Genomic DNA, 25,583 nt, shown 5'->3' with positions numbered 1-25,583 from the left:
AAAGCATATTTTTTCCAAGCAGCTGGGCTAGATCTTCTACATCACCTTCCAGAGCTACTGAGGAGGCAACTTAGCCTGTGTCCTACTCCGTGCTTTCATGGGTGGGCAACTTGTGGTGCTGGGACAGGCTGGATTTGCCCTGGTGCACAGGCACCACCTTCATTTTGTCAGTGTTTTCGCAGCCCCAAAGTGGGGTCAGTGATGGTCCCATGAGGCTGCTGTCAAAATAAACAGCAGGGTGTGGGGACACTGGGGCTGCAGCTGGCAGGTACCACTGTGGTCTCTGACAGATGGGCTATGTCTTTCCAGCAGCAGAAATCCGACCTGTTCCTGCCCCACAAATGCCCTCTCCTTCTCAGGCACCTCTCCCAGAGCTGGCATGGCAGGAGTCCTGCTGTCTGTCTGCTGCCTTTCTATCCAGAGGGGCTGTCTCACCCATCTTCTTGCACCCCTGCAAACTGGTTTAAGTGGGTACAAGACTGCAGAGCACAGAGGCAGGTTCCCTGACTCCCTCCTGCTCTCCTTGCCCAGCATTTCCACCAATCCCTGTCATGGACTGATCCCCCTGCCTTCAACTTCCCATGTAAAGCCCAGTTCTTCTCCCACAGCCTATTTCTTCTTCCTTTTCTCCTTTACTGTTGATTGAGGCCATAGGGAATGTCCCTTAGGCAGCCACTGGCCTGATAATATGGAAAGTGGAAACTACTTTCTCCATCTTCACAAAGGGAACTTTCTCCATCTTCACAGAGGGAAAAGTTTCTGATCACTGAGATAAGAATGTGCCCCACACTGAAGCTGGGCTGATGTGATCAGCAGTAATTAATAGAGGGCCTGAACATAACAAATGGCACCAGTTCCTATGAAATCCTCTTGTCAAATACCTGAGGGCATTTGGCAGCACTGTAGCAGTCCCCAGCAGTGGCATAAGGAACAGGTCGTCCATCGTGTGTCCTTGCAAACTGTAAGTCAGTTGCTGTGGAGAAGAGTTGGTGAATAACATGGAAAGAAAGATGCAGGGAGAGAGACAAAATAAATGTAAACGTGTTCTTTGCCAATGTTTAAATTCACTAAACCTGGTTTCACACATTAATCTTGAGAGTGAAGACTACTAGGTCTTTAATATTTAATCTCCCAGTTCATCCCACATGTGACTCCCAGCACATGAACACTGAATTTAACAGGAAACTTATACACTCAGTGTTTACAATTTGGTTTAAGTCCATTGGTGATTTAAGAACAAGGTATAAATAACAACAAAACTCGAACCTATGACTTGGGATTTCTTTTTCTATCAGAAAATTCCCCACTTTCAAGAAGGCTACAGGACCTCCTAAATCTCTCTTTTAAACAAAAGCAAACAACCATCTCTGCTCTCCTGGCTGCCCCAGCCCAGGGGTCGGGTTTTCAAAGGGAATTGGGGTATTTTGCTCTGGAAGGATCTGAAGTAACTGAGACTCATTTAGATGGGGATGTGAGATAGCTCCTGCCCGACAGAGGAAGGTGCCCAGATCCTTTTGAAATTCAAAGGGAGCTGGTATCAAATTCCCCGAGGGTGGTTCCTTTCAGATCTTTACCTAGAAGCTTTTACAGATTATTAGTAGCTTTTTACAGATTAATAGACTGGGAGGTCTTGAAAATTAAGTGATAAAAACCACTTATCAGATAAAGAGTCGTTTTACAAGGAAGGATTTTGATTTGTTAAAAAACCCTCAGCTATTTACTGAATGAACTCCCAACAATATGTTGTATTTTTAAAACATTTGCTGGAAACTGATAGCATCCCTGGAGTCAGGGAGACTGAAACTGTAACCCTATGGGATGCTACAGGCTCTGTGGTGGTGAGGTGGCTTCCAGCTCCAAGGAATTACAAGAGAGACAGGGTATCACTTATATTGCACAGCTACAGCCCTCTTCTCCCCTGCTAATCCATCTCCCCACCTCCATCACTAGCAACACAAATTATTTCCCCATGGTCTGGCTCTGCCAAGAGCCTCCTCTGCCCTGGTCATAGAAAGCAGCATCCCCACCCTGGTGGAATTCCCTGCACTGGGATCTCCTGACATCCCTCTGTGCAAAATGGGGGGGCAGCTCCTCCCTGGTTAAGCTTTGTGTCTGAGTCCAGTCTGAAAATAGGAGATCAAATGAAATAAAATCCTTCAAAAAATATACTGGCCTGCCAGGTGCATGCAAATACTCATTCTGCAGAGCAGATGTACCAGCAATTGTCTTAATATTTTCCTGTTTTACAGAGAAATAATACGAGCATCTCTGATGTACTCAAGTTGCAGTCTCCAAGAGTAAAGCAGCAAACAGGTGACCAAGTTTAAAAGCAGCTTTTAACAGGAAAGCTCAGGAATATTGCTCACTAGAGCACTACTGCTTGCTTGTAGTTACAGCTATATTTGTGTAAAACAAACGTTTTGTTTTTAATGGCAAGGCCCTGTTTTTACTCACTTATTATTTGCATAGTGTTCAGGTCCAGCCTTACTTTGCTGAAGGTGGAAAACCCAGCTGCTGTGTAATCTTTCCTACACTGGCAGTCTTCTCGTCTGCTCCCGTTATACGGACACTCGGTCGGGTTATGCAATCTAAATCAAAAGAAAACCCTTTCTACTCATGACCGGAAATATTGCCATGGAAAACAAAAAACACTGTGAAGCTCACCATTACAGGATTTCTTACCTGTAACCATACACCTCTGAAAAATTCTCTGCATCTCCATTTACAAGGGTCACATACTCCTTTGGGCTGTCAGTCTGCATCCCAGAGCAATACACCTGAGAGAGAGAAGCCAGAATTTTGTCACAAAGGCAAAGGCATCACTGAGAAAACCAAAGGTAGAAAATCCAAGCGTGGAAGTGAAGAGCACATCCAGGGTCCCCTTGCACCTTTGGAAAATACATTAACTATCATTCTGTTGCTGAAATGCACCTTTAACGTCTTTCCTTTGACTTGCAGGAAATATTCACCATCTTCAGTGACACCTTTGAGATTTTTAACATCTTCGCAACTCCTTGGTAGTTCACCTGAAACAAAACAGAAATACTTGTAGTTACTGAGCAACTGTACATCAAAATTTCTTTTGGAACACTGTGAGGCATCCAAAACATCAAAACATCTTGTTTATTTTTCAGAGGTTTCCCTAGTGTGCCTTAGTGCTTAGTTGGAAGGCTCCCAATGCTTGGAAATACTGCAGATCTCTAGGAGTTTGATGGGAAAAGATGCTGAAGCCATGAGAAAGGCAAAGGAAGGTGCAAATCTGCAGACTTACAGTCATGGACATTGTGGCATGTCCTCCTCTCCTCAGGTTTCAGATCCACATGGCACAAGCTGCTGACCTGGTCGTCGTTCGTCAAACACTGCACTGACCGGTGCATGACCCCAACTCCACAGGTGACAGAGCACTGCAGGACACAAGACAGAGATCTGGGGTTTATCTCAACAGTTTCTGGGTTCCAGAAGAACAGAGACAGGATGTTTCCCTTGTATTAAGAGAAAGATTCCAATCCTGTAAAGTGTTCAGACACAAGTTTAATTTTAATCAAATGAGTAGTCCCTTTGATTATTAATCCCTTCATTATTATCATCATCATTGATTACTTCAAGAAGACTATCATACTTTGCTTAGCATTTGCATGCTTTGCTGGATGAGGCAGTTGGTTAAAGTGAACCATGTGCTCAAGTGAAATGGTTTATTTTTCACGTTAGGAAGGTCATACAAGAGAGAAATGTTCACCAGAAGGCCTGCATGGTAGAAATCCTCTCCTGGTGGCTGAGACATTGCTTGGGTCACTGCCAGGGGCCTCTGAACAAACATGGCTGTTGTTTTCTATCCAAATTGCACCAAAAAAATGGAGCCTCAATCTTCTCTCCCCTCACCCACTGGAAAAATAGATAAATCTGTGCAAATACTGGGTCATCCTCAAACAGCCCAAATCAAGGGCAATCTGAAGTTGCACAAGTTACTAGAGCTACCAAACAGCAGCTCATCCTCTGCACTAACTCACAGGGAGGATCTGAAGCTTCCTGTGGGGCAGGAGGAACTTTGGTTTCAAACAGCTTTGCCAGTTACTGTGACAACTTCCACTACATATTGCTTGGCTTTACCCTCGTTGCCTTGTAAAGGTTTGACAAATTCCTACAAATGCCTGAGCTGGGTTAATAAATCAAGTTTATGGGAGAAACGTCACATTTCAAAGAATGTCAGAAGCCCAAAGAAGTGAAATGTTATCACCTTAACTAAAATTTGATCTTGTAGTTCAGTCCCCAGAAGAGGCTCAACCCAAATAACTTTAGCAGAAAGGCCAAATTCTTTCCCCTCCCCTGTCCCAGTATTTGCAAGGAGGGAGAGAAAAAAAAAAAAGAAAAAAAAAATTTTAAGGCTCAAATAACCAGTGTTTTAGCCTACTGGTGGCTCCAAAGTCTTGTTCATACATGTGGCTGGGTGGGATCAACTGCAGTTGCCAGCGATCCATCAATTTTTCCAGCACAAGACTTTCAAATCCTTGTTTTCTGCAACGACCCCCCTCTTCGACTGAGCACTCAGCATGACCATCAACACCGCCACAAATTTTGGTTACATCCAAATTTTCATGGAGATTACGACTCTACTTGTAGCTGCTGGGACTCCCCCATACGATGGAGTTCACTCTGGAGCATGGAGCCCTACACACAGTGAGGCTGCTGCTCCACCAGAGTATTCAGTGCATTTATTTATGCAGTTTTTAAACATTCCCCCTCCAAACCTTCAGTCTGTGTCCCTGACGTAAAAAAAATATCAGTTTGTTCCAATCTTTTCAGTTAAAAAAAGAAGTTTTCCAAACTTACGCTTCCCCAGTTGCCGACGCGCCAGGATGCCGAGACAGGGCATTCCCCGAGGTAGCAGGGCTGGATGTTGGGTGGCTGAGTGCCAGGACAGTTGACCATGTTCTGGTACCCGTACTCATAGTGGTCCTTCCCGGTGTAAATCTCACTGCAGGACACGAGGCGCTGCCTGTATCCCTTCCCACACGTGACCGAGCACTGTGAACAGAGGAAACACCAGTGAGCACCACATGCTTCAGTAAGGCCACCCAAAACGGGGAGGAAAGGACAGCTTGTCAGCTTGTAACACAGCAAGCTGCTCCAGGGGATCACTACTATCCAGTTAAGCCAGTCATGAGTATCGTGAGTGGCTACTACGAGTGAGCTGGTGCCTGACACTGTCTTTGAGCACCCAGTTCCTCTCTGGAATGGATCTACAGGTGCTCCAGGACTCTCTATGCCAGGCTGGCTCCTGGGCACATGTTATTTCTTCCCAAGTGCAAAGAAAGGAGCAGAAGATCCTTGGGAACTCAGAAATGCCTCTATTATTTAGTTGGTTTGGTTTGTTGTTTGTTTTTTTTCCACGGGATACACAGAGATAGAAAACAGTCAAGATTGACCCTGAATTGCAGGTATTTGGCACAACTGGAAGAACGACAAATTTTTCCTTGTAATTAGAAGATAAATAGTGTTCTGCCTTTCTCAAAAGGCTGAGTGGGAGCTGAGGAGAGACAAGCTCTGGCTCTGAGAGCCCTATCCCACCTCTCTGTTTTCATGGGCCAGAGTGCTCCCAGAGGGTCAGAGATGCTGGGAGTGGGTAGAGGGTGTCTGAGCAAGGGGCAGCCAGGGCTTCAGCCTCACAGGCAGCTCAATATTTCTCTTAGGAAATCACTCAGGAGACCAGGCTGCTCTGAGATATTATCATGTCACCACGTTTTCCCCTCCTGCTCTATCTTGGGTGGTTTGTCTCTCCTCCCCCTCGGTCCTGGCATGTTTTCTTTTTTCCCTTTTCTTGTTCTTTCTTTTTAATCAGTGCTGTGTCAGCAGCTGCCTTGTCATTTCCCTCTCCTGTTCCTCCAACTGAAAGTAATCCTTCACTGGCTGCAGGAGGAAACAGGCTGAGATTAGCCCAGGTCCTCCCGCATGCGGTGCCTGCCGCAAGGAAAACTCATCTATTTTCCTTGCCGAGCCCTCTCCCAGCTGCGAGGGTGAATCTCCTGCCTTTGCTCACTCTGGGTCCTTGCTCCTGCCAAAGACAGCACTGAGGAAGGATGTGTCCCCATGGTCACATCCAGGCTTGCCTTTCCCCCGTGATGCTCGCCTGGACCCTTGCACAGCCCACGGGGCCCTGGAGCCGTCCAGGAGGGGATGGCAATAAAACCACATAAATAAATGAATGAATGAAATAAACCAGCAAAAAACCAAAGAGGGTGCCTGCCGAACACGATGTGCTTTGGAAGGAAATTGCCTCCAGATATTAGCTAGGATCCTGAGCATGCTGCTTTGTCTTTAATATCCTGGTCATCTCCCACAGCCTTGTTCCTTTCTCTCCAACAGGGCGATTGCACAGAGAAACAGCCCCAAAAATAATAATTAAAGCACGAAGCACTGCCCTGCCAGTGTTGATTTGGGTTGCAATACCTCAGCAAGGGCAGCACTGAGAGAAGGAGAGTACGGCCCAGTGCCGAGTGGCACAGTCCCTGTGCATGGACAGGGATGGGGACTTACCTCTGACCACTCCCCCGTGATCCAGATGTATTCACAGGGTGGCAGCCCACAGCTCTCGATTTCGGGGGGGCGTTTGCTGGTGTCGCAGTAGCCGCTGTCCTGCAGCTGCTTGTTGTTCTCATCCACACAGACCACCTTGCGGTACCGGGACGTCTCCCCGCACGTCTTCATGCACTGTGTGCAAGAAACAGTGGCTCATGCAACCCATGAGAGACTTCAGAAAATGAACAGCCATCTGGAGGGATCCCTCTTCCCAGCAGCCTGCCTAAGTGGTGTCTCTGTGCCTCATGTTGGCATCTGCCATTGGTATCACTTGGGGGCAAATTTTCGACCAGGGCCCTCCTGTGCCAGGTGCTGTGGGAACATCCAGTGACAAACTGTTCCTGACTTCTGGAGGTACTAACCCAAATCAAAGATGTAGGGAGAGAGAAGAAACTGAGGTAGGAGGTATTGGGAAGGGGCAGATATAGGGTCCAGCTGTGATGGGACCAAGAGATGCAGGAACGGGCATGCTGGGCCAGGAGATGGGGCAAGGGGACAAGAGAGGGGCCAACCCCCATCATTTCAGCCTCTAGTAAATACAACTGTTTGAAGAATGACAACTCAACCATCCCCCTTCCAAAAAACACACTGCTACACCTTTGGCAGTGGCTGGTGTTGGGGACCCCTTCCCCAGTCCCCATCAGCAGGTGAGCAGCAACGCCCTGCCCTGGCATGGAGTGGGGGCCCATAGAATCATCATGGAATCTTTTGGATTGGAAGACACCTTAAAGTTCCAACCCTCTGCCATGAGCAGGGACACCTTCCACTAGACTAGGTTGCTCAGAGCTTCTTCCAGCCTGGCCTTGAACACAACTCTGCAGCCACTGCACTGGAGGCAGCCCTGTGGGTTTATTCTCTTTTAAACATTGCCCTGCCTGATATTAAGAGCAACCCATGCCAGCTGAGCACAACTGCTCCCCAGGGACTTCTGGAGACTTTAAGGACTCAGTTCTTTCTCATCTTGGAAAGGCCAGCCCGACTGTGAGGCTGTGCTTGGAGAGCATCTTAGAAAAAATACACATAAAGCAAAATAAATCAGCGTAGGAGCAGCTGTCTGGATAAAACCCTTTATATTAAAGTTATTGCCTGTAATAGACTTCTAACACTTTCAACTAACTGGATTAACAAGGAGAAAAATGCATGAAAATAATAATTTTATACAACATGTAGGAAATGTCTTCCCCCAAGGAAAAGGATAAAACATTCAATCAGACCATCCCTATTTGTACAGAAGCCCTGTTTGAAGTCACCTAGGCTTGGAGGACTGTGCCAGTTTAATCTATTTAGGGTCTCACCCTCCAAACATCGTTTCCAACCTCCCTGAAGCAGCTCCTGCTCCCCTGGCTGGCCCACAATTAGCGAGATCTTAGTGGGTTCAGCTAATTGCAAAATGCAGGCACTGTCGGGGCCCTATTTCTGTAATTAGCTGTCAGAACCAAGATTGTAAATTATGTGAGAACTCCGAAAAATCAGATCAGTCCATGGCAGGAGCAGCAAACCAGGAGAGTCGCAGTGAGTGCAACGTCATGTTGGGTGTAAATACTTAGTACTGGGGCAAAGTGGAGAGTGATGGGGAAGGAAAGGGAGGCCCACAAAGCAGCATTTATTCCAAAAGAATAACTTAGGAGCTCTTAGGCAACAGTCAACATTGCAAAATCCACAGTCTGCCAAAAGACCCCAAGGGCTCTGTGTGCTTTCAACCTTATTTACTCTCTTGCTTTGAGTCCTTGGAGTGGAAGCTCCTTTTAGGTCTTTGCTGAAACATGGCGATCCTACAGGGGGTGGAGGAATTTGCTGGAGTGTGATTTCCCCAGAAAGCAAACAAACTGTGCTATATCTGCCCATCTCTGATTATCTCCCTATTACATAAGTAAAAACTGAAAGGGGGGCATTGCATGTGCATGTGGCATCACTCGTGCTCCATCTGGAAGGTGCAGCTTCCCTGAGCACCAGGCACCTTTTGGGGCAGCCTGAACCCCGACCTTCCTGCTCTCCCCTAATGAGGGACTCTCTAGCACAGTGGGAGTGGGGCCATGGGATGCTCAAAGCTCCCCTTGTCTTTGGTTTGCATTTACCAGCCTAGTAAGGGGTCACCAGCACGGGGTGAATGGTTCCAGCCCTCGGCTGCTGGTGGCCACAGGAGGTACCTTGCAAGGAGTGGGAAGAAAGGCTGATTTTGTCTCCTCCCCTTAAGGTATACTTAAGCCTAAATTTGCAAAGTTCATTTGCTCAGGCTTAATTTTAAGAGGGTGAACAATCTCTATGCCATCAACGCATTTTCTGACTTTGGTGAAGAGCTATCACATCAAAAGCCCATCCTTGTTTACAGCACACCAAAAGCCCATCCTCTCCTCGTTTAAAGTCATTACTTGCTGATGGGAGATTGACACTCTCAAGCACGTGCCAGCCTGCTTTGGGTTTCTCTGCAAATAACAGCTGTATGGCCAAATAAACCTGAGCCAGCTCTGTGCATTTTGTCATAATCAGTAAATTAAAGTTTGATTATTTGTATTTTTTAGGGGTAACCGGCAACTAAAATAATCCCTATTAAATGTGGCTCAAAGACAGTGAGGCTGTCATAAACTAAATCAAAGAGAAACACTGCAGAGGTTCCAATCAGCCCCCACAAGGTTATAAAACATTATTCATGTAGAAAGCGGACAGTCCAGATAGCATGGAAAGGCTATTATTCCTTTCAATACAGTGATAGATTTTGTATGAAATCTCATGTTCAAGACTGATTTAAATCTCACATAAAAACAGTGGGGTCAGGGTATAACAGCTATTGATAGCAAAAGCTGAAAAACAGGTCAGGCATTTGACAATATTTGTCTCTTGCGTCTCATTTCCCAAATTCTGAACTATTTTCCTGGCAGTTCAAATTAAGGACCATTTCAAGCACTTCTGCAACTGTTTTAGAAGAGTAATAACAATAATTAAAATAACCCCAAAGGCATTGCTTTGCAAAAGCATTCATTGTTTTCTTCTTTTTTTTTTTTTAAATCACCATCTGACACAGAGAAGAAATGAACTCCCCATGCCATGAACACTTGGAACATGCCTTGGGTAACTCTGCAATTCAAATCAGGCAAGGATGGCATAATTTCACCCCAAATGGCAAATGTCAAAGATTCAAGAATTGCATTGCAGCTTCGAGAACCATGCATTGTCCTTCCACAGACGCTCATATCAAAGAAAAAACCCTTCTCTCTCCCAATTTTCTCTTTTCCTTCATGACTCTGGTCTGAGTTTCACTTTGACATCAGCAAGGCTCTTTCTATTGACTTTCTTCTCCCCGGTGTGGGCACTGAGAACAGGTAATTAATGGTGATATACCAACAGAGCAGTAAAGGCTTTCCAATAAGTTCCCTATTCCTTCACATTGGCAAGACCAACTTTTTTCTAAACAACAACAAAAAAGAACAATAAAAAAAAACCCAAACCTCTTGACAGACTGCCTTTAAAGATAAGAAATCAAGAACAAGACAGCGCTGGGATGTTATTTTACATCCTGGCTTTCATGTCAATTAGGGATTTCATTGCTGCTCCCTGCTCAGAGAATACTAATGCAATCTGTGCCTCCTCACTGTAAATAACACACAGACAGTACTTAAAGGCTGGGGAGAAGGGGCTATTTCTTTTTTTCACTGGGTACATCAGAACAAAATGAGAAGAGCTTGAAAGAAGAACTGCCTGGAGTCAGCCAAAGGGGCGAGCTCACATTGGGCATCTCTGGTGTTCTCCGATTAATGGTTACCTATGGGTGAGGAAACTTTCGGCCCATCCCCCTAATAAAGCTTTTCTGGGGAAAAAAAGTATCTCTATAATATGTTAAAAATTTCCCCAGTGCAACTGGGGGAGCCCTGGAAAACGTAGGAAAACATCAGCATTCACCTCTCACCAAGGGCTTGGTAGGGTGGAAGCAGACAGAGGCCTCTCACCACTGGTTTGAAAAGTTGCAAAAATAAGGGAGAGAGGGCAAAATTTGGTTGAAAGTCGGACTTGATGATCTTGGAGGTCTTTTCAAACCTTAATGATTCTATGATTCTATGAAAGGATGGGGCAGGAGCTCTAGCTTTTCAGGACTAATTGCACCACTAGGTAAGGACTAGCACTGCATGCTGTTTGGTGACCTACTTTGCTGACTGTAAATTTATTAGCTGAAGAAATTAATGGGCTCTGTAAATCCAAAAGTTCATTGCAAGGAATTTGCTGGAGCCCCCTCAGCCATTCCTACATTTCTTTTTCAGGCTGGGATGTTTCCATCAGGTACCACTGCATGGCCAGCTCGGCTTTGCCTCCTGCTGCTTCCCATCTCACCTTGGCTACCCGGCAGCTGGGAAAGGGCACAGTCCCCTCTGGCCTCCTGTACTTGTGGCCAGGTTACACAGGATTATAAAACCAGCTTCCCAGCACTACTGAGACTGGGGAAATGAAGCTAAACTTGAAGCCTGTGAGGAAGGAGAGATGAGAGGAAAGCAAACACTGCCTTAACCTGGAATTTTTTCTTGCTGTAGAGGAAAAGTTGCACAGCCTCTGCATGCGTGAGCTGCTTTTTCTCTCATCAAATTTGCTTTTTCTAAAGTCTTGCCTTTTTTCTTTTTTTTTTCTTTCTTTCTTTTTTTTATTGACACCATAAAGGCTCTGGAAGTATCTGCAAACACCAAAGCTCTGAGCAGGAAGCTGGTGGCTCCTCTCCATCTTTTTGTTACCGGAGCAGGAGGCCCTGCTTTCCTTCACACCGTGGCCTCTTTACACTGTCTCGACAGCAAAGGGACCTGGACCAATTTTATCCCCCTTCAAGACCTCTCTGGGCCATGCAGGAGCACTATAAAAGCCCCCTGACTGCCAAGGAACGCTGGGTCCCTGTTTGATTAATATTTTTCCTGCTCCCTGAAGTTGTGCACTGCAGGATTCCAGGTGGCCAGGATCAGGCTCTGATCATCCACCTCCAAAGTCAGTGAGACCTTTGCTGTTCCAAGGGTGAAGGGTTGAGCTCGGGCTGCTCTGCCACTGGAGCCAGCAATAGTTTTGCAGAGAGGCTGACTAACCTGGGTGAGGGTGTCTTCTGCCCCCTCCACCCCCTGCATCCTGGAGGGCCCATGATGGGCAATCCCTTTCTCCCTGTGTGATGAGGACACCCTCTCCCTAGTAGTGGTGGCCCCTCCTGTGTGACACAGGAGTCAGCTCCCCAGAGCTGCCTTTCCCATTTCCAAGGCTGGCAGACTCTGCACCGCAGGGAAGAGCCTGGGACAGTGGGACAGGGATGGAAGAGAACTGGGGCAGGACTCTTACCCAGGTTTGTCTAAAAATGGAACAAAAGCAGAATGCAAAGAATAACTTTGGTACCTGGTCTGAACTCTCTCAGCCAAAACCTGTTGTGCACTTGAAGGCTGACACAGCACCCTCTCGGCAGCGCATGGGAAGGCTCCTCCTGCTCAGAGTCCCCTCATTCTCCTACCACCCCTCAGCCTCGGGCCCCCCCATTGCCCACAATGCAGGAGAGTTGTAGTCACTCCCTGAACCACTGGAGCAGCAGCTTTATCCCCTGATCCAGCCTAAAGGGTTGTTTTTGCTGGGGACTGATCCTAGTCGCTCAGAAAAGCACCGTGTTCCTTGGGAGACCCCATCTCGGCACTGCTCATGGTTTGACAAAAGAGCAGGGACGGGGAGCTCAGTGAAAGGAGAGGGACATCAAAGAAGATGGGGTGATGGTGCAGGAAAATGGGAATTACCACTGTTCCCTGATTCCTTCAAGCCCACAAGCACAAAACTCAAGCTGCAGCAGCACGGCAGGGCTCTGCCTCCGGGAACAGACCCAAATCCGCCCTACCCAAAACCTGCTCAATATTTGCATAGGTCCCAGCCAAACACAGGGCAGCACGAAGCAATAAATTAACCCTACTGAGGTATTTCTCCTCTCCCCCTTTCAGCTAGCACGCATGAGCATTCCCTCTGCTCTTTTTCTGTTTTGGCAAGCCCTGCTTGCACCCCCCCAAAACCCCGACCCTCCAGCAGCAATCCTCGGCCTCCACCCCGTCTCCAGCATCATCCCGCGCTTGAGAGCACAAGTGCCGTGACCCCGGGGATGGGTGAAGGGGGGTCCCCGCTTACCGGCTGCCATTCGCCGGCTGCCCAGCGGTGCGTGGGGCACTCGGGGAGGTGACAGTCCCGCTGCGGAGGGGGACGGCTGGCCGGGTCACACTCGGCATCCTCGGCTGCCTTCGGGGCGCCGCTGTGGCAGTGCACGGCGCGGCGCTGGACACCCCGGCCACAGGACACGGAGCACTGGAGGAAAGGACAGAAGGTGAGTGTCGGTGCCCATCGACTTACCGTCACGGTAAGTTCGTGGGGTTCACCCTCTGCTCTGGGCTCGACAGCAGCGATGCTCTGTGAAACTTCCAGGTGAGGCTTTTCATTGCACAAAGGGGAAATTATTGCAGACAGGCTGAAATCCCTGCTCCGCTGAAGCCAGCGGGAATTTTTTGCCACTGGCTTCACTGGGGTCAGGACTTCCCCGGCCAGGATTTTTATTGCAAAATCCTCTGGAGACAGTGGCACTGCTAAACCATCACGACACGCCAGAGGCGGCTCAGGCGCTCACTCAAAAAAGTAATAGTTCAAAATACATCAAATGCCACAAACAGAGTGGACTTTAATGGAAAGCAAATTTGGATTGTATAGAAGAAAGTCTGTAGCAGTAGAGGGGGAAAGGTGTGATACAGCTGGGATTTCTTTCAGCAAGCATCTAAACATGCACTTGCACACAAGGCAGGGAATAATGTTAGTTTGTGAAAATAAATGTCTTTTTGAAATTAACTGCATTTCATATTTCCTCCATTACACTGTGGAGTTTTTCTCAACTCCGAACTTCCAGGCACAGCAAGAAATGCCTGAATTACCCTGATTCTCAGACATCCTCAAATTATTATCTATACTACAATGCTTTTAACAGCTTATTTTTTCTTTCACGCAACATTTCTTAGTGTTGTGACTGCTCACTAATATGTTTAGCAGTACTTAACATCCCTCTGATATAGATTCTTTCTGGCTAGAGCAGTATACTGTGTAGATTTGAAATAAAGAGAATTTGCATTTATAGAAGAAAGCATATAAAAATCAAAGGTACATATTTAAAACACAGCTGAATTAAAAGCTAATATAAGCAATCTTATTAATATATCAGGAACTAAGAAAACAAGTTCACAGTCTGTTATTGCAGTACCAATAAAACCGAGCCTTCTTAAGGCAGGGAATTAATCGGTGCCTAATGGGGAAGCAATTCCCTCTTCTGCAGAGTGTTCCTCCATAATGCTGTTTGCTTTACTATCCTAATGCCCCATAAAGCCAAGAGGACCAAAGAAAAGCTGAGTGTGACTATTCCTCTCGCTTCCGATATTTCTAAGAGAGTGGGAGTATCCTTGTGTAGCTTTTTGAAAGCTACAGGGATTTCTGTCACTGGTGATGCAAACGCTTCCCATATGCTGCCCTGGGATTAACAGTGCTGTTTGTCCTATGCATTCCATAGGGGACAGTAAACTGAATAATGGCCACAAACTTGGAGAAACGTATACACCAGGGTGCCTACCATGCTCTAAAATGCCTTTTGGTTTGCATTTATCATCAACCTAAAAAGCACATGCCCGGGTATGCTAGTATAGAGGAGCACAAGTGACACTGTGGCTCTTTTACTGTGGCCTGTGCTGTGTGTGACACCCGGGTTTGGAGAGAGGGAGGATGGTCCCTGTGCTGTGCCAGAATCATTACCTGATGTTCTATCCGTGTTTTTAAACAAGGCTGAATTTCAGCCTGTAACTGAAATACATAAATACCAGAGAGCAGAATAAATATTGGTATTTTTGCTAAGTGAAAGGTAAATGGCCATAATTGATATCACTTAGGAGAAGCAAACACATTAAATCTGACATTTCAGTGCAGACACAGGCACATTTAAAACTTGGAGAAAAAGCCTTTTTCCTTCCCTTCTGATTATTACAGGTATATTAAAAATGCTTTGCTGCAGGGAGGTGAGTTCATAACAATCTAGAAAAGAATTTACCACCCACTGAATATAAAACATCCAAAGAGAAAAAAATCCGGGAGCGGAGCATCAGCATAGCCAGTGTCCGACTGGGATTAATTTTTAACCCTTCCTGTATTTTTTAATCCTGATTTTCTGAATAATTCCTTTTCCCAAAAGGAAAAGAAAAAAAGACCCTAAAGGTATAATGCAACAAGTCCTGTGCATATATGGCAACACAAAGATGCATTTTTATGGGAAAACCTTGGCTTGGTTCTCATGCAGACTTTTCTGATTTACCGAGGAGAAAAGGCAGCCAGCTCACAGCAGCTCAGCTTTGGGATTATCTTTCTGAGGCAATTAGACCTTCAGAAAGCTTTATATTTTTTGATAGTATCTGAGTGCAAACTGATCACGGCTCCTATTTGCAACAGTGGTACTGGTGACAGGGAAGGTGACAAAGAGTTTCTTTGCCCATTTATACCCTGATTTCCTGGATATTCAGAGTGCCAAACCCCCGTCGGTTTCATGGTCTTAATGAGAAATTCAGCACCTAAATCCAGCTCAGGTCTAAAGCATTAAATCTTTGGCAAAGCCCTGCAATAGCCAGGGACCCACAGCCAGTGCTCCAAACCTATGACAGCCCCAACTCTTCATCTGTCACAGACAAAGAAACGCTGCCAGCACCAGTGAGGTTCAGAGATCCGTGTCATAGCATTTCATGTGGCTTTAAAAAGCCCAGTTTGATATTGTAGAATAAGTATTTCTATCCCTTAATTTTTTCCCCAAGCAAGGTCCTGGCTGGCTGAGCACATCCAGCATCAGGGACTGGGCTGAGGAGCTACTCCTGGAAATGCCTATTCTTAGCCTTATCGTTACCATACAAATATTCCTTAATTGCCAAGTCATGAGAGATTACCTCAGGCCATAAATCACCTTCTCCTATTAACTTGAGTTTCTTTCTCCACTTGCATAAATTAACTACCATCATGCAGTGGAATGCTGGGAATTTTAGAACACTTTTATCAATTAATATTAGTGTATTTTAATGCAATCGACAGATCATCACATTATTATGTTTACAATTATTAGCTGTAAAAAACTGCTTTCAGGAGCAGTCACTTTAAATAAGGTGCAAATCAGATGTGACAAGACTATCTAATTTCCTTTCATTTCAGTCCAGCTCCTGTATAAAATTAAGGTTTCAGTCCTGAAGGTAATAACGGCAATAATATTGACTTAATTTCCAATATGGAAGCAGCACTGTGGATTTCACAGGCTGGATGCTCCCAGCCATTCCTCAGGTAAAGAGCCCAGACCTCAGTAACTGAACCTCCATTCTGAATGAACACTTAGCGCTTCATGCATTTAACAACAAATAACTCTTATCCTATGAATTCAAAGGTAAGCGTGAGAAAAAAAAATAAGAGTCTGAAAACAATCAAGATCTTCAATGGGTTTATTGTCTTTTTTAGTAGTGTACATTAAACAACAGCACGCTGTCTCAGCCCTAACATTTGCATGTGTGTCTGTTAGCAATGTTAATGGTTTGTCTTTCAGGGAACTTGCATATATCAAAAACTGGTGTTTTCTACCTTAATTTGGAAGACAGAGTGCAAGGGAACACGATGTTTTACAAGTTAACAGTTCATTTAGTCTGGGATTTTCAATAATTCCGCTGATTAGCACACTAATGAGGTAGAGGGAAAAGCAAGGCTCAGAGATAAAAATGTGATGCAGCAGATTCAAGGTGATGACAAAGACATTATTTTCAGGAAAACAAGGACTCAAGGTATGCTTTCAGCAAGCAAGATGCTTAATAACTCCAAGCACTTTCTCATTTCCAGCAGACTCTGCTCTATACATCACTGTCTGACTTTTTAATGAGGAAAATCAAGTGATGAGTTTGTTAAGAAACAAAGGGAGTGAAAAGCAGTTTTAATGAACAGCTCTGATTATTCTTTAAGCTTCCTCAGGAAGCTGATAATAAATGAGTTTCAGATTTCTCAAAACTAAGGAAGATTTTGCTTGAGATGTGATATTTACATAATGATATTAAAAACATGAATAAATAGTAGATTCTCTTTCATATTATATACTAATGATGTTTCTAGCAGAAACTTATAATATACAATAAGGAATTTACTTTCAGATAGACACCAAAAGCAAATTTCCATGTTTTCAGCTGGTACAAATCAGTGCTACTCCATTGCTGTCCATGAAGCTGCACTATTTTATGCCAGGATCTGGCCAAAAACTTTTATCCTTTAATAATTCAAGAGGACAGAAGTGATCAGAAGACCAAGTTCTAACCAATTTGAGGGAGGAAGAATATCAAAGGGTGCAAAAGGGTACACAATGTGTCTCACCTGTCCCCAATCTCCTGCTTTCCACTTCGGACATCTGCCCCCTCTGCATTTCTTTTGCACGTTTGGCTTAGCAAGGTGTTTGCAATACTCTTCTTCTACATGTCTCCCTTCCTTTGACAAACAGTACACACTGCGGTGCTTTTGGCCCCTTCCACAGGAGACAGAACACTGTAAATATAAAGTAACAACAGATCAGCTTTCACACAGGGCTGTCTACACAGTCATACAGGGGCCATGGTTATACAGGGCACTTTCCCAGGTCCCAGGCAGCCTACACAAAACCTTGAGGTGGGTACAGAAGGGCAGCATTTAACCACTGGAAATGCTACCAATTACACTTAATATTCCATGGTATTCTTGGTCAGAGCCCCCAAAAATGCCAATATCAAAACAAGAGAAAGCAGCTGACATTCAGCAGGGCTAACAGGCTGGATTCCTGGCATTGCTCCAGTGGTTTCAAAGGAGCAGAGTCATCTTACAGGGATCAAGGCAGGAGCCCTCAGTATCTACTTAGAAGAACTTGAAAGGAACCATTTCCATTTACCTTGGTACAAAGGGATGTCAAATGTTGGTAAATCGGGAGGCTAAAGTGTGATACTGCACCTTCACAGAGGGAAATAACTGCACAAAAGACAAGGCAGAAGAGAAAAGGGCAGCCTTTCCATGTCCTTGGTACTAAAGCTTGTGTTTGTTTTACCACTGTAGACTGACTTTTTTTTTTACTTTTCACTAAATAGACCGAAACCAGGACATGCTCATCCTTAAGATTTATGCATTTTGAAAACAACTCGGAAGGTGGCAAGAAGGCAGAGCCTGGAGAATCAAAGCAAAAAGCAAACCAGCAGGTATGTTAGCTGTAAGCTTTGTAGTGAAGCAACTAATTTCAACCTCCCTCTGCAGGTTCACTGAACTTTTTCAAATGTGACCACTTCTGGCATGCAAACCCCAAGCAACTTCACTTTGATTTCAGATTAGTCTCCTCCAAAAGATTTAGGAATCAAAGGGGTCTGGAATCACGACAAGAATTTAATATGACAGTTTCGTGTAGAACAAGCTTCTTACTCAGCATGATGCACCCAGAGACTCAACTTCAATTTCTTCATTACATGCTATGTCATAAGCATACTGGTTTAATCCTTGAGTGCAAACACACTGTTTTAACCATCTCTCCAGAGAAAATGTTCTGTTTTCTTTTCAAAATGGAGGGAACACACAGAAATGAGGCTTCTACCTTCATTTTGGAACCACTCCATCAGCATATTTTCCAAGAAATATATTACAGCTCAAGCTCTTCCCAGCCTATGAATACATTTGAAACCTAAAATATTTATATATGTAGCAGCTCTGGAAGATCCACTAGAATAGAAATTGGCATATACAATGACACCTGTGAATATTTTATATTACAGCCCTACTTACAACTCATTCAGCCCACAAAGAACCAGCAAGAGCAGTAACTTGCTCCTAAATGGAAAAGGTCAGACCAGCGTGGAGAGAAATGGATATAACTCCTAAAATCAGACATTGCTGCTTAAAAGCTTGTACAAATGACGCCCTGAAAAAGGTTGTTTCCCTGCTGCCAGAGCGTTACAGATCAAGGAAAGATGGCTGAGGTCCCTTGTGATCAGCAGGGTTTAAGAGCCATTAATGGTGCTCCTCTGAGAGGCAGGGATGGCTGACTCTGAGTTCTCCTGAGCCCAGATCCAATTTCAGGATAGGCCAAAAAAATCCAACGAGCAACATTCAATCTTGCACTGAGAAATAGAGGAAATGCTGTCCCTTGTAATAAAATAAAACTTTCATGAGTTACCCATATCCATAAACTTCCCTTTTTTTTCTTTAGCATCAACAGAAAAAAAGACTGAGCTAATGAGCTAAATTTTTATAAGCCTTTACATTTCATCTGAAGTTCATTTTTTCATTCTCTTCCCAGGCAATGAATGTCAGTAAGAAGGAAATGTCAAATCTTACCAAACCCAGTTGTAAACTTCTAATACTTTCATCCATTTACTGTCTTTGGTCTAAACACCAACACTGACACTTAGGAAAAAATTCAAGTGCTCCTCTGTTAGTGCTCTCCTTGCAGGTTGATGCCACTTTACTGTGACAACCAATGCTAAACAGTAAATTTACAGCCTTCATCAGGATTCTGTCTTGCCCCACATCCTGACCTGGTACAGCCCAGAGCATTCCTCAGGTTAAAGAATACATTGGATCCACTACTTATCCTAAAGGAAGACTAACCACATTGTGCAACAATGCAAGCACATCTCTGGGGATCTGAAGCTGGTTGATAAATATTTGATATCACAAATAATATGATGCTAGTCATTTCCAAAATTATTATTCCCCATCTACAAAATGTTTAACTGTGGCACAGAGCCTGATTCTGACATTTATCTTGTGATCCCATGATCAAACAACAAGTCTGCATGAACACCTTGGTGCACTCAGAGGTTGAGGCATAATTTGCCTAATTTTGTTAATACTTAAATGTAATTCCCAAGATGCTGGAATTAATCATTTCTATGTCTGCCTTTAATATAAATCAAAGTTAGGCAGCTGTGCATTTTCAGATCTAAACCACCCGTTTGCTTTCATGCACATTTGAGTTATGATCTCATTTGCACTGACAGAAAAGAAAGGTTGGATAATCTAATGTAACAAGTATCAGAGACTAAAAATTCCTTTGCAAAGAGTCTACTTCATAACTGCCATCTAATTCGTCTCAGGTATTTTCAGCTTTTATCTAGCACACAGATATGAAGCATATGTGAGCCACATGCGAAGAATAATTTAATAGTGGGCTTCATCTCAGTGCCATATGAATCAGAGAAGTGCTACACCTAGCTACCACCATTAGTCTCATCTATTTGAGACCCTGGAGGAACTTTTCATTTCATTATCAGGACTCTTCATCGCTGCAAATGCTGCTGCTGCTTAAGGTACCCATCAATAGCAATGCCATAGTGAGGTAAGCTTGGATCGTGCTTTCCTTAAACATTTGACTAGAACAGACAAAACCACTCCCTTCATATTTCTCTTTTTTTTCTTGATTCCTTTCCCTCACCCCTATAGAAAATGCTTCCAAGTGCCGGGGATAGACAGGTGGAATACCAGCCTCATCCAAGGCTCTTTGCAGACAACAGAAAAACTTCTACTGGCTTTAAGCACCTCTGATGCAGCTCTGAAGGTGTAGCCAGGTACTGTATTGATTTTTTTTTTTTACTAAGCAGCCTCCTAGAGTCAAGGATCATGTCCACTTGGGTACACCCGTGGTCACCCACCTCTTCCTCCACTCGTGTGGGAAAATGTTGCTCTGAAAGGCTGTTTGCAGCCCGTGATTGAGGCACAAGAGCAAATAGCACCCCTGGGAGAACCTGGGAGGGCAGCCAGGCATGGAGGAGGGTGTGAAAACAACACATTGTGGTGTTTCTATTAAAAATCCACCAAAATGTTTGTGGCACATAAAGTAATAGGGAAATACTATTTCAAAAAATCAACTATAGCCATCACACTAAAACTCTACCAGACCTTCCTCTGGTTATTATCTTTACTATCTCCTAAACCCACCACAGTCACACCTGGTACTTTCTGTAGAGAACAAAAACAAAAGGACTTCCCTAAGAGCATTAGGATCAAAGCATTCAGCACAGATTTGAGGGGTTTATATTTATTGCATGGTTAGTGTTGTTAACATGCCAAGAACTAGAGATTGGCATGCTGCTAAGTTTTTCAAATAAGTATACTGCCTAGTTTAAATAAATGAAAGAAAATAGTTTAAATAAATATGACAAGAATATTTCCATATCAACTGTTTCCATAAAGGTCAGAACATGATGCTAAATGTCTCCTGCAATGCCTTGCTCTGCTCCAGCACACAGAAAAGCTTGTGTTTTTGTTTCCACAAAAAAATTTGTTTTCTGTTTCAGAGTTCAGGAATGACGACGCTTATTCTGTTTTTGACGACGCTTATTCTGTTTTACCAAGTACGTGCAAATTGCTTTAAAACAACCCTTGCTGCATTTCCTACTCTGATTGTTTGGAAGATGAGGGTATATCTTGTTCATTAAGACCTCTCTAAAATAGAAAGGCTGCTATTTGATTCACTGGGCTTGTAGCAGGAAAAAAAACAGAGTATGTAACCCAAAAGCTCTTAAAAATTTGTACAGAATTTCAGGCTGGTTGGGGCCAGTTTCTGAGCCTCTTGCCAGAGACCATGACCTGCTCTTCTGCACTGGGAGCCCATGCTATGGCTGTGCTGCTGCCAGGCTGAGGGCTGGGAACGAGGTCAGTCCAGCACCAAAAGGACTCCACAGCCCTGGGCACAAATGAGCAAATCTTTGTGAGAAGAAAGAGGCAGCACAGAGCAACCAAGAAGAAATGGAATGACTCTGCTTCTTTTAAGCTGTGCATTCAAGGGAAGATCAATACAGGGCAGAAAGGCATATCCCCAGCAAGAACCTGGGAACACTCTCCCCCAGAAGTAAAAAGTTTCAGAAAATGCTGTCAGACCACTTTTCAGGCCCACCTCGCATCAGCCGACGATTTGGGAGGTATTTGAGATAATAAATGCAAGCTGTGGTGATCACCAAATGAATTCCCAAAGATAGGTATGCTCCGATAGCTCACCAACAGCAGGGCTGGGGGCTGGGAAGAATTAAGACCAAAAATGGCTTTATCAGATTCTGCCAGGAGCAACTTTTTGGAGGAAATTAAAATCAACCCTTGTAGATTTAGATTTCCCCACATTAAGTATTATATGGAAAGTAAACACTCATAAGTAAGCCATGGTTCATCCTTTCCAACAGTCTGAGACAAAACATGTGCTGGATGAGATAAAGCAGAAAAGCAACAGCACCCTATGATGCTTTACACCCCCTTTCCATGAGGGCTGTGCTCCTGGATGTCAGCAAACTTCTCCAACTATGAACAGAGCCCAACTATGCACCCTCATAGTTACCTTTCAGCATCATATTAGTCTATGTCAGCTCTTACTACAACTTACACTGCTCCTCTCAGATGCTGAAACCACTGCCCTGTGACTTCAGTACTTCTGAAGTCTCTTGAGCACAAAGGACATCAGTAGACACACCACGAAGGAAAGCCTGAACCCTTCCTCACCAGCTGAACCTTTACTAGAGTCTTAATATGCCTGAACCTATCTAGCAACAGAGGCATTGTGGCACCCAAACCAAATTAGCTTCACAACAGCAACGAATTTTAGCAGGTAACTCCCTTGGCTTCGGTGAGAGAAGCAACAAGCTGAAAGCAAGGGTGCAACACTTGATACTTAGGAAATATTTATCGCTACTTTGAAGTCCTGTTCCTTCCACTGCTCTGTTTTAGCATGGTCTCACACCTGGCTGCATCAGCACGGTGAGAACTCTGTGTCTCTGTGGGGTAGCAACATGTGTGCAGGGCAGGAGTCACCCAACTTGGCTTTCCTTTCCTGACAAACTACAGAGCCACACCTCAACGCACGCAAGAGCGTATGGTCATGGTGATTTTAGCTGGTATGTGGCCAGAAAATACATGTGATTTCTGTATATTTAAAAGGGAAGGGGGGGGTCTCTACATTCAAAGGAGGGCAAATGGACCAGAGAGCTGAGCAAAACACACTAAAGCACCGCACTGCAGTTTGAAGGAGGCTTTGGGAATGTTTAATCCATGCTGACTCTCCAGAGAAATGGGACAATTAAAAAGAAAAAAGACATGAATATTAGGGATTTTGGAAAGTGTAGTCAGAGTATGTTTGTAAGCATTGTCCAGAACCCCTGTGGAAGTGTCTTGAGGAGCTGCATTACAGCCCTTGGTGTGCACAAGAGCAGGGTTTGCCCCATTGTCCCTGAGGATCACTCCTTGCCCCGGGCACGGGCGAGAGAGAACATCCATGCTGGCCTGCCCTGTCCCTCTAGTGCACTCAGGGTCTCCATCCTCCACAGCTCTGTTCCTGGCTCTGAGCAGAGCTTCCAAGTGATTATTTGCAAAAGGGAGAAATAACACAGTCCACTAAATCTTCACCTTCCCACTGACAAACTCAGCTGCAGGGACCGGTGAGTGACCTTGGATGATGTCTTTTAACACGTTAAAAAAAAAAAAAAAACCAGGAAAAAAAAGGAAAATTTCTCAAAGAAAAGGGTCCAACTTGATGTGTTGCTGCAGCAGAGGGAAGAGGCTGGTGTGTCTGGAGCCCATTCCTCCAGCACAGATTGCCCAGCAGAAAGGATGCTCTTGGTCTCTTTAACTTCTGCAAGATTTAAAGCCCTGAGCGCCAAAGTCAATACCATAATTTCCCTGGGCTTGGAAACCTCACAAGATATATGGGGAAAAAAGAGGTAACTACAGCAGGAGAAGCCATGCATTCTCCTCTCCTGCAGCATCCACCTAGTAAGCAGCACCTTCTCCCCCCGCCCTTTCCCCTGCCCTGTTGCTACACCATATACAAAGACTTCACCAGGTATAGAAATCAGCAGGGCTGTGAGCACACAGAGCTTCCGTAAAAGCTTCATCCCTGCCCTGCTCCACACTATTTACCTTAGACAACAAAAAAGCAAAAGCTCCCTTACAGCCACTGCAGGTCTCTCAAGGGGGGGAGGTGTTACGTGGCATTTCCTCAAATTAGGAGATGTGTGAGCTACCCAAGGACACCAGTATAATGGGATGTGGAAGGCACTGATGAAGCCTATTTTCCATGCTGTGGCACTTCTAGGACAGTACCAACTGAAGCAGCAAGGCGCCTCGGCTAACTGACACTTCATATTTTTAGTGAACAGTTGTATTATAATGCCATTTAGATGTTCCATTCAAGAATAGAATTTCTCCATGTTGGATGGAGTGAAACACAAAGTAAAGAGCTCTCCAAGGATCGTTAGCTCTATTTCACAGGTGTGCATCACACCGGGGGGCTGTAGGAGCATTGGGCTGCTGCTTACTTCCCAGTTTTATAAAGAAAAATTTTGGCTTAATGCAGTAGGGATACTGTCAGCCTGCACATGGTCTTGGGCATCAGACAGATTTTCAGCCATGCTGCTGGCTCACTCACCTCCCCTGTGAGCTAGTAAAATTAAAACATGAACAGAAAATTAAGTGCCTTTGGAACAGGACTGACTACAACATTTTCCCTTAATAACTGAACAAATCAGTCACAAGGAAAGTTAGAAACACAGTAAATCTCTTTGTGCTTGGTGTCCCTCATCATTACACATCCTTGTTTCTAAATCCCTAGCATCTGAGCAACAGCAATTATTGCAGTGAGGGGTATACAGCTTGACTCTGAAAAATGAGCAACACTGCACACAGATTTCTCAATGCCCAGCTCAGGGATCTGCCTGAAGATGCTCAACTTCACAGCTCATCCTTGAAAGTGTGTTACTGTTCCAAAGTGTCCCCTGCAGCCTAACACACACTGCGATTCCTGCACTCAGAGCCAGTGCTTTGGGAGACAAATGTTCCCAGCAATTGCCATTTTAAGTATTGCATTATTTCTCCTGGGTGTGAGCGTGTGCAGAGGTGCAGGTATAGGAGGTCTGCAGGCCTTATGGAGCCAGAGCCACAGATGGGCCACCCATGACATAGAGACTGAAACCAGGCATTGCTGAACAGCAGCTCCACCACTTTGAGTTCAAGTCATGCACAGCCTAGAAAATGACCATTTAGCTGAGAAAACGTGTAAGAGGAGGTGTAAAAAGGCACAGAGGCACACCAAGTGCAGCCAAACAGCCACTGCACTTCTCTGGGAGGAGAGAAGCATTTTACAGTGTTAGGACAGAAGCATGGGCTGGACAGAAGCATGGTAAGAAACATCAGTGAATACTAATGGAAGAGAAGATTTTGAAGAAAATAACCTTCCTGAGTCTAACCACTGGCCCAGCACGTCTGTCCTGGCAGTAGCAACAGGAGAGGCTAATGAAGGAGAGCAGATGAGATTCTCTGCAGCTCATTTCCCAGCATTTAGTCACTGGATTAGGGAGGTTAAAGAGGACACTGCTGCCCAGTCCTTTTACTTCTCCATCAGACTAAAAGACCCTCGATTTAATCACCAGGTCAGATGATGAGGGCTGCAAGGGCCAATAGGGGCTTTCAAGGGAGGAGTTTGGATTGCAACAGCTGAGCTTTAAGTTGCAGGAAATCAGTCCTCGGAAGGGTGGATCCAGAAAAATCACTACAGGGCTGGCTCAGTGTTAAGCACAGGGTGGTCCCTCGCCTGCAGGTTAGCAGACAGAATTCCATGGTTGTTTTCCTGCTCATGGAGCATCAACACTCGCAAACAGGAGACAGAGAACTGATAGAAAAAGTACACCTATATAGTTCTCCTTTTTTAAGGAGAAAGAGAAGTATCAATGAAAGATGGTGATGGCAGACAAAAAGTAAAACTGGAAAGGAAAATAAAAATGGGAGATTTTAGGGCAGCAAGAGAGGAATAAAGGGATGTTCCCCTACCAGGCAGCTGGGTACCAATGGCTTTACCCACCTGTGATTGGCTTGGAGCCATCAGCTGTGGGTCTGAGCCTTAACAGGAACAGCAGGCATTGAGCTGAGGAAAGAGATGCATGAGCCTCAGAGGAGCAACAGGCAAACACTTCACACAAAAACCCCAAGTGCATTTACCCTCTGGGACA

General features: G+C 44.8%; 1 protein-coding gene across 4 annotated transcripts in view; it reads right to left on the bottom strand.

Annotated features, from left to right (window-relative positions):
• Positions 1–31: 31 nt before the first annotated feature.
• ADAMTS9 (ADAM metallopeptidase with thrombospondin type 1 motif 9) overlaps positions 32–25,583 on the bottom strand; it is a 76,892-nt gene continuing 51,340 nt past the window's right edge. For 2 of the 4 annotated variants that reach the window (XM_039388356.1, XM_039388357.1), the window contains exons 29-37: positions 16,963–17,130; positions 12,688–12,861; positions 6,532–6,705; positions 4,828–5,022; positions 3,272–3,404; positions 2,932–3,026; positions 2,683–2,777; positions 2,489–2,588; positions 32–973 (exon numbers count right to left, since the gene is read on the bottom strand). In XM_039388356.1, coding sequence (XP_039244290.1) covers positions 764–973; positions 2,489–2,588; positions 2,683–2,777; positions 2,932–3,026; positions 3,272–3,404; positions 4,828–5,022; positions 6,532–6,705; positions 12,688–12,861; positions 16,963–17,130 — 1,344 coding nt within the window. In that variant the 3' untranslated portion in view covers positions 32–763. Of the gene's footprint in view, positions 974–2,454; positions 2,607–2,682; positions 2,778–2,931; positions 3,027–3,271; positions 3,405–4,827; positions 5,023–6,531; positions 6,706–12,687; positions 12,862–16,962; positions 17,131–25,583 lie in introns of those variants that run through there. The other 2 variants (XM_039388359.1, XM_027722996.2) reach the window with 2 other exon arrangements.

Source organism: Pipra filicauda, unplaced genomic scaffold, assembly GCF_003945595.2.
Source record: "Pipra filicauda isolate LSUMZ 115617 unplaced genomic scaffold, ASM394559v2 scaffold63_size3267554_pilon, whole genome shotgun sequence".
Classification (NCBI taxonomy): Eukaryota; Metazoa; Chordata; class Aves; order Passeriformes; family Pipridae; genus Pipra; species Pipra filicauda.
The sequence above is the reverse complement of the archived record's forward strand: the minus strand, read 5'-3'. Positions and strand labels throughout refer to the sequence as shown.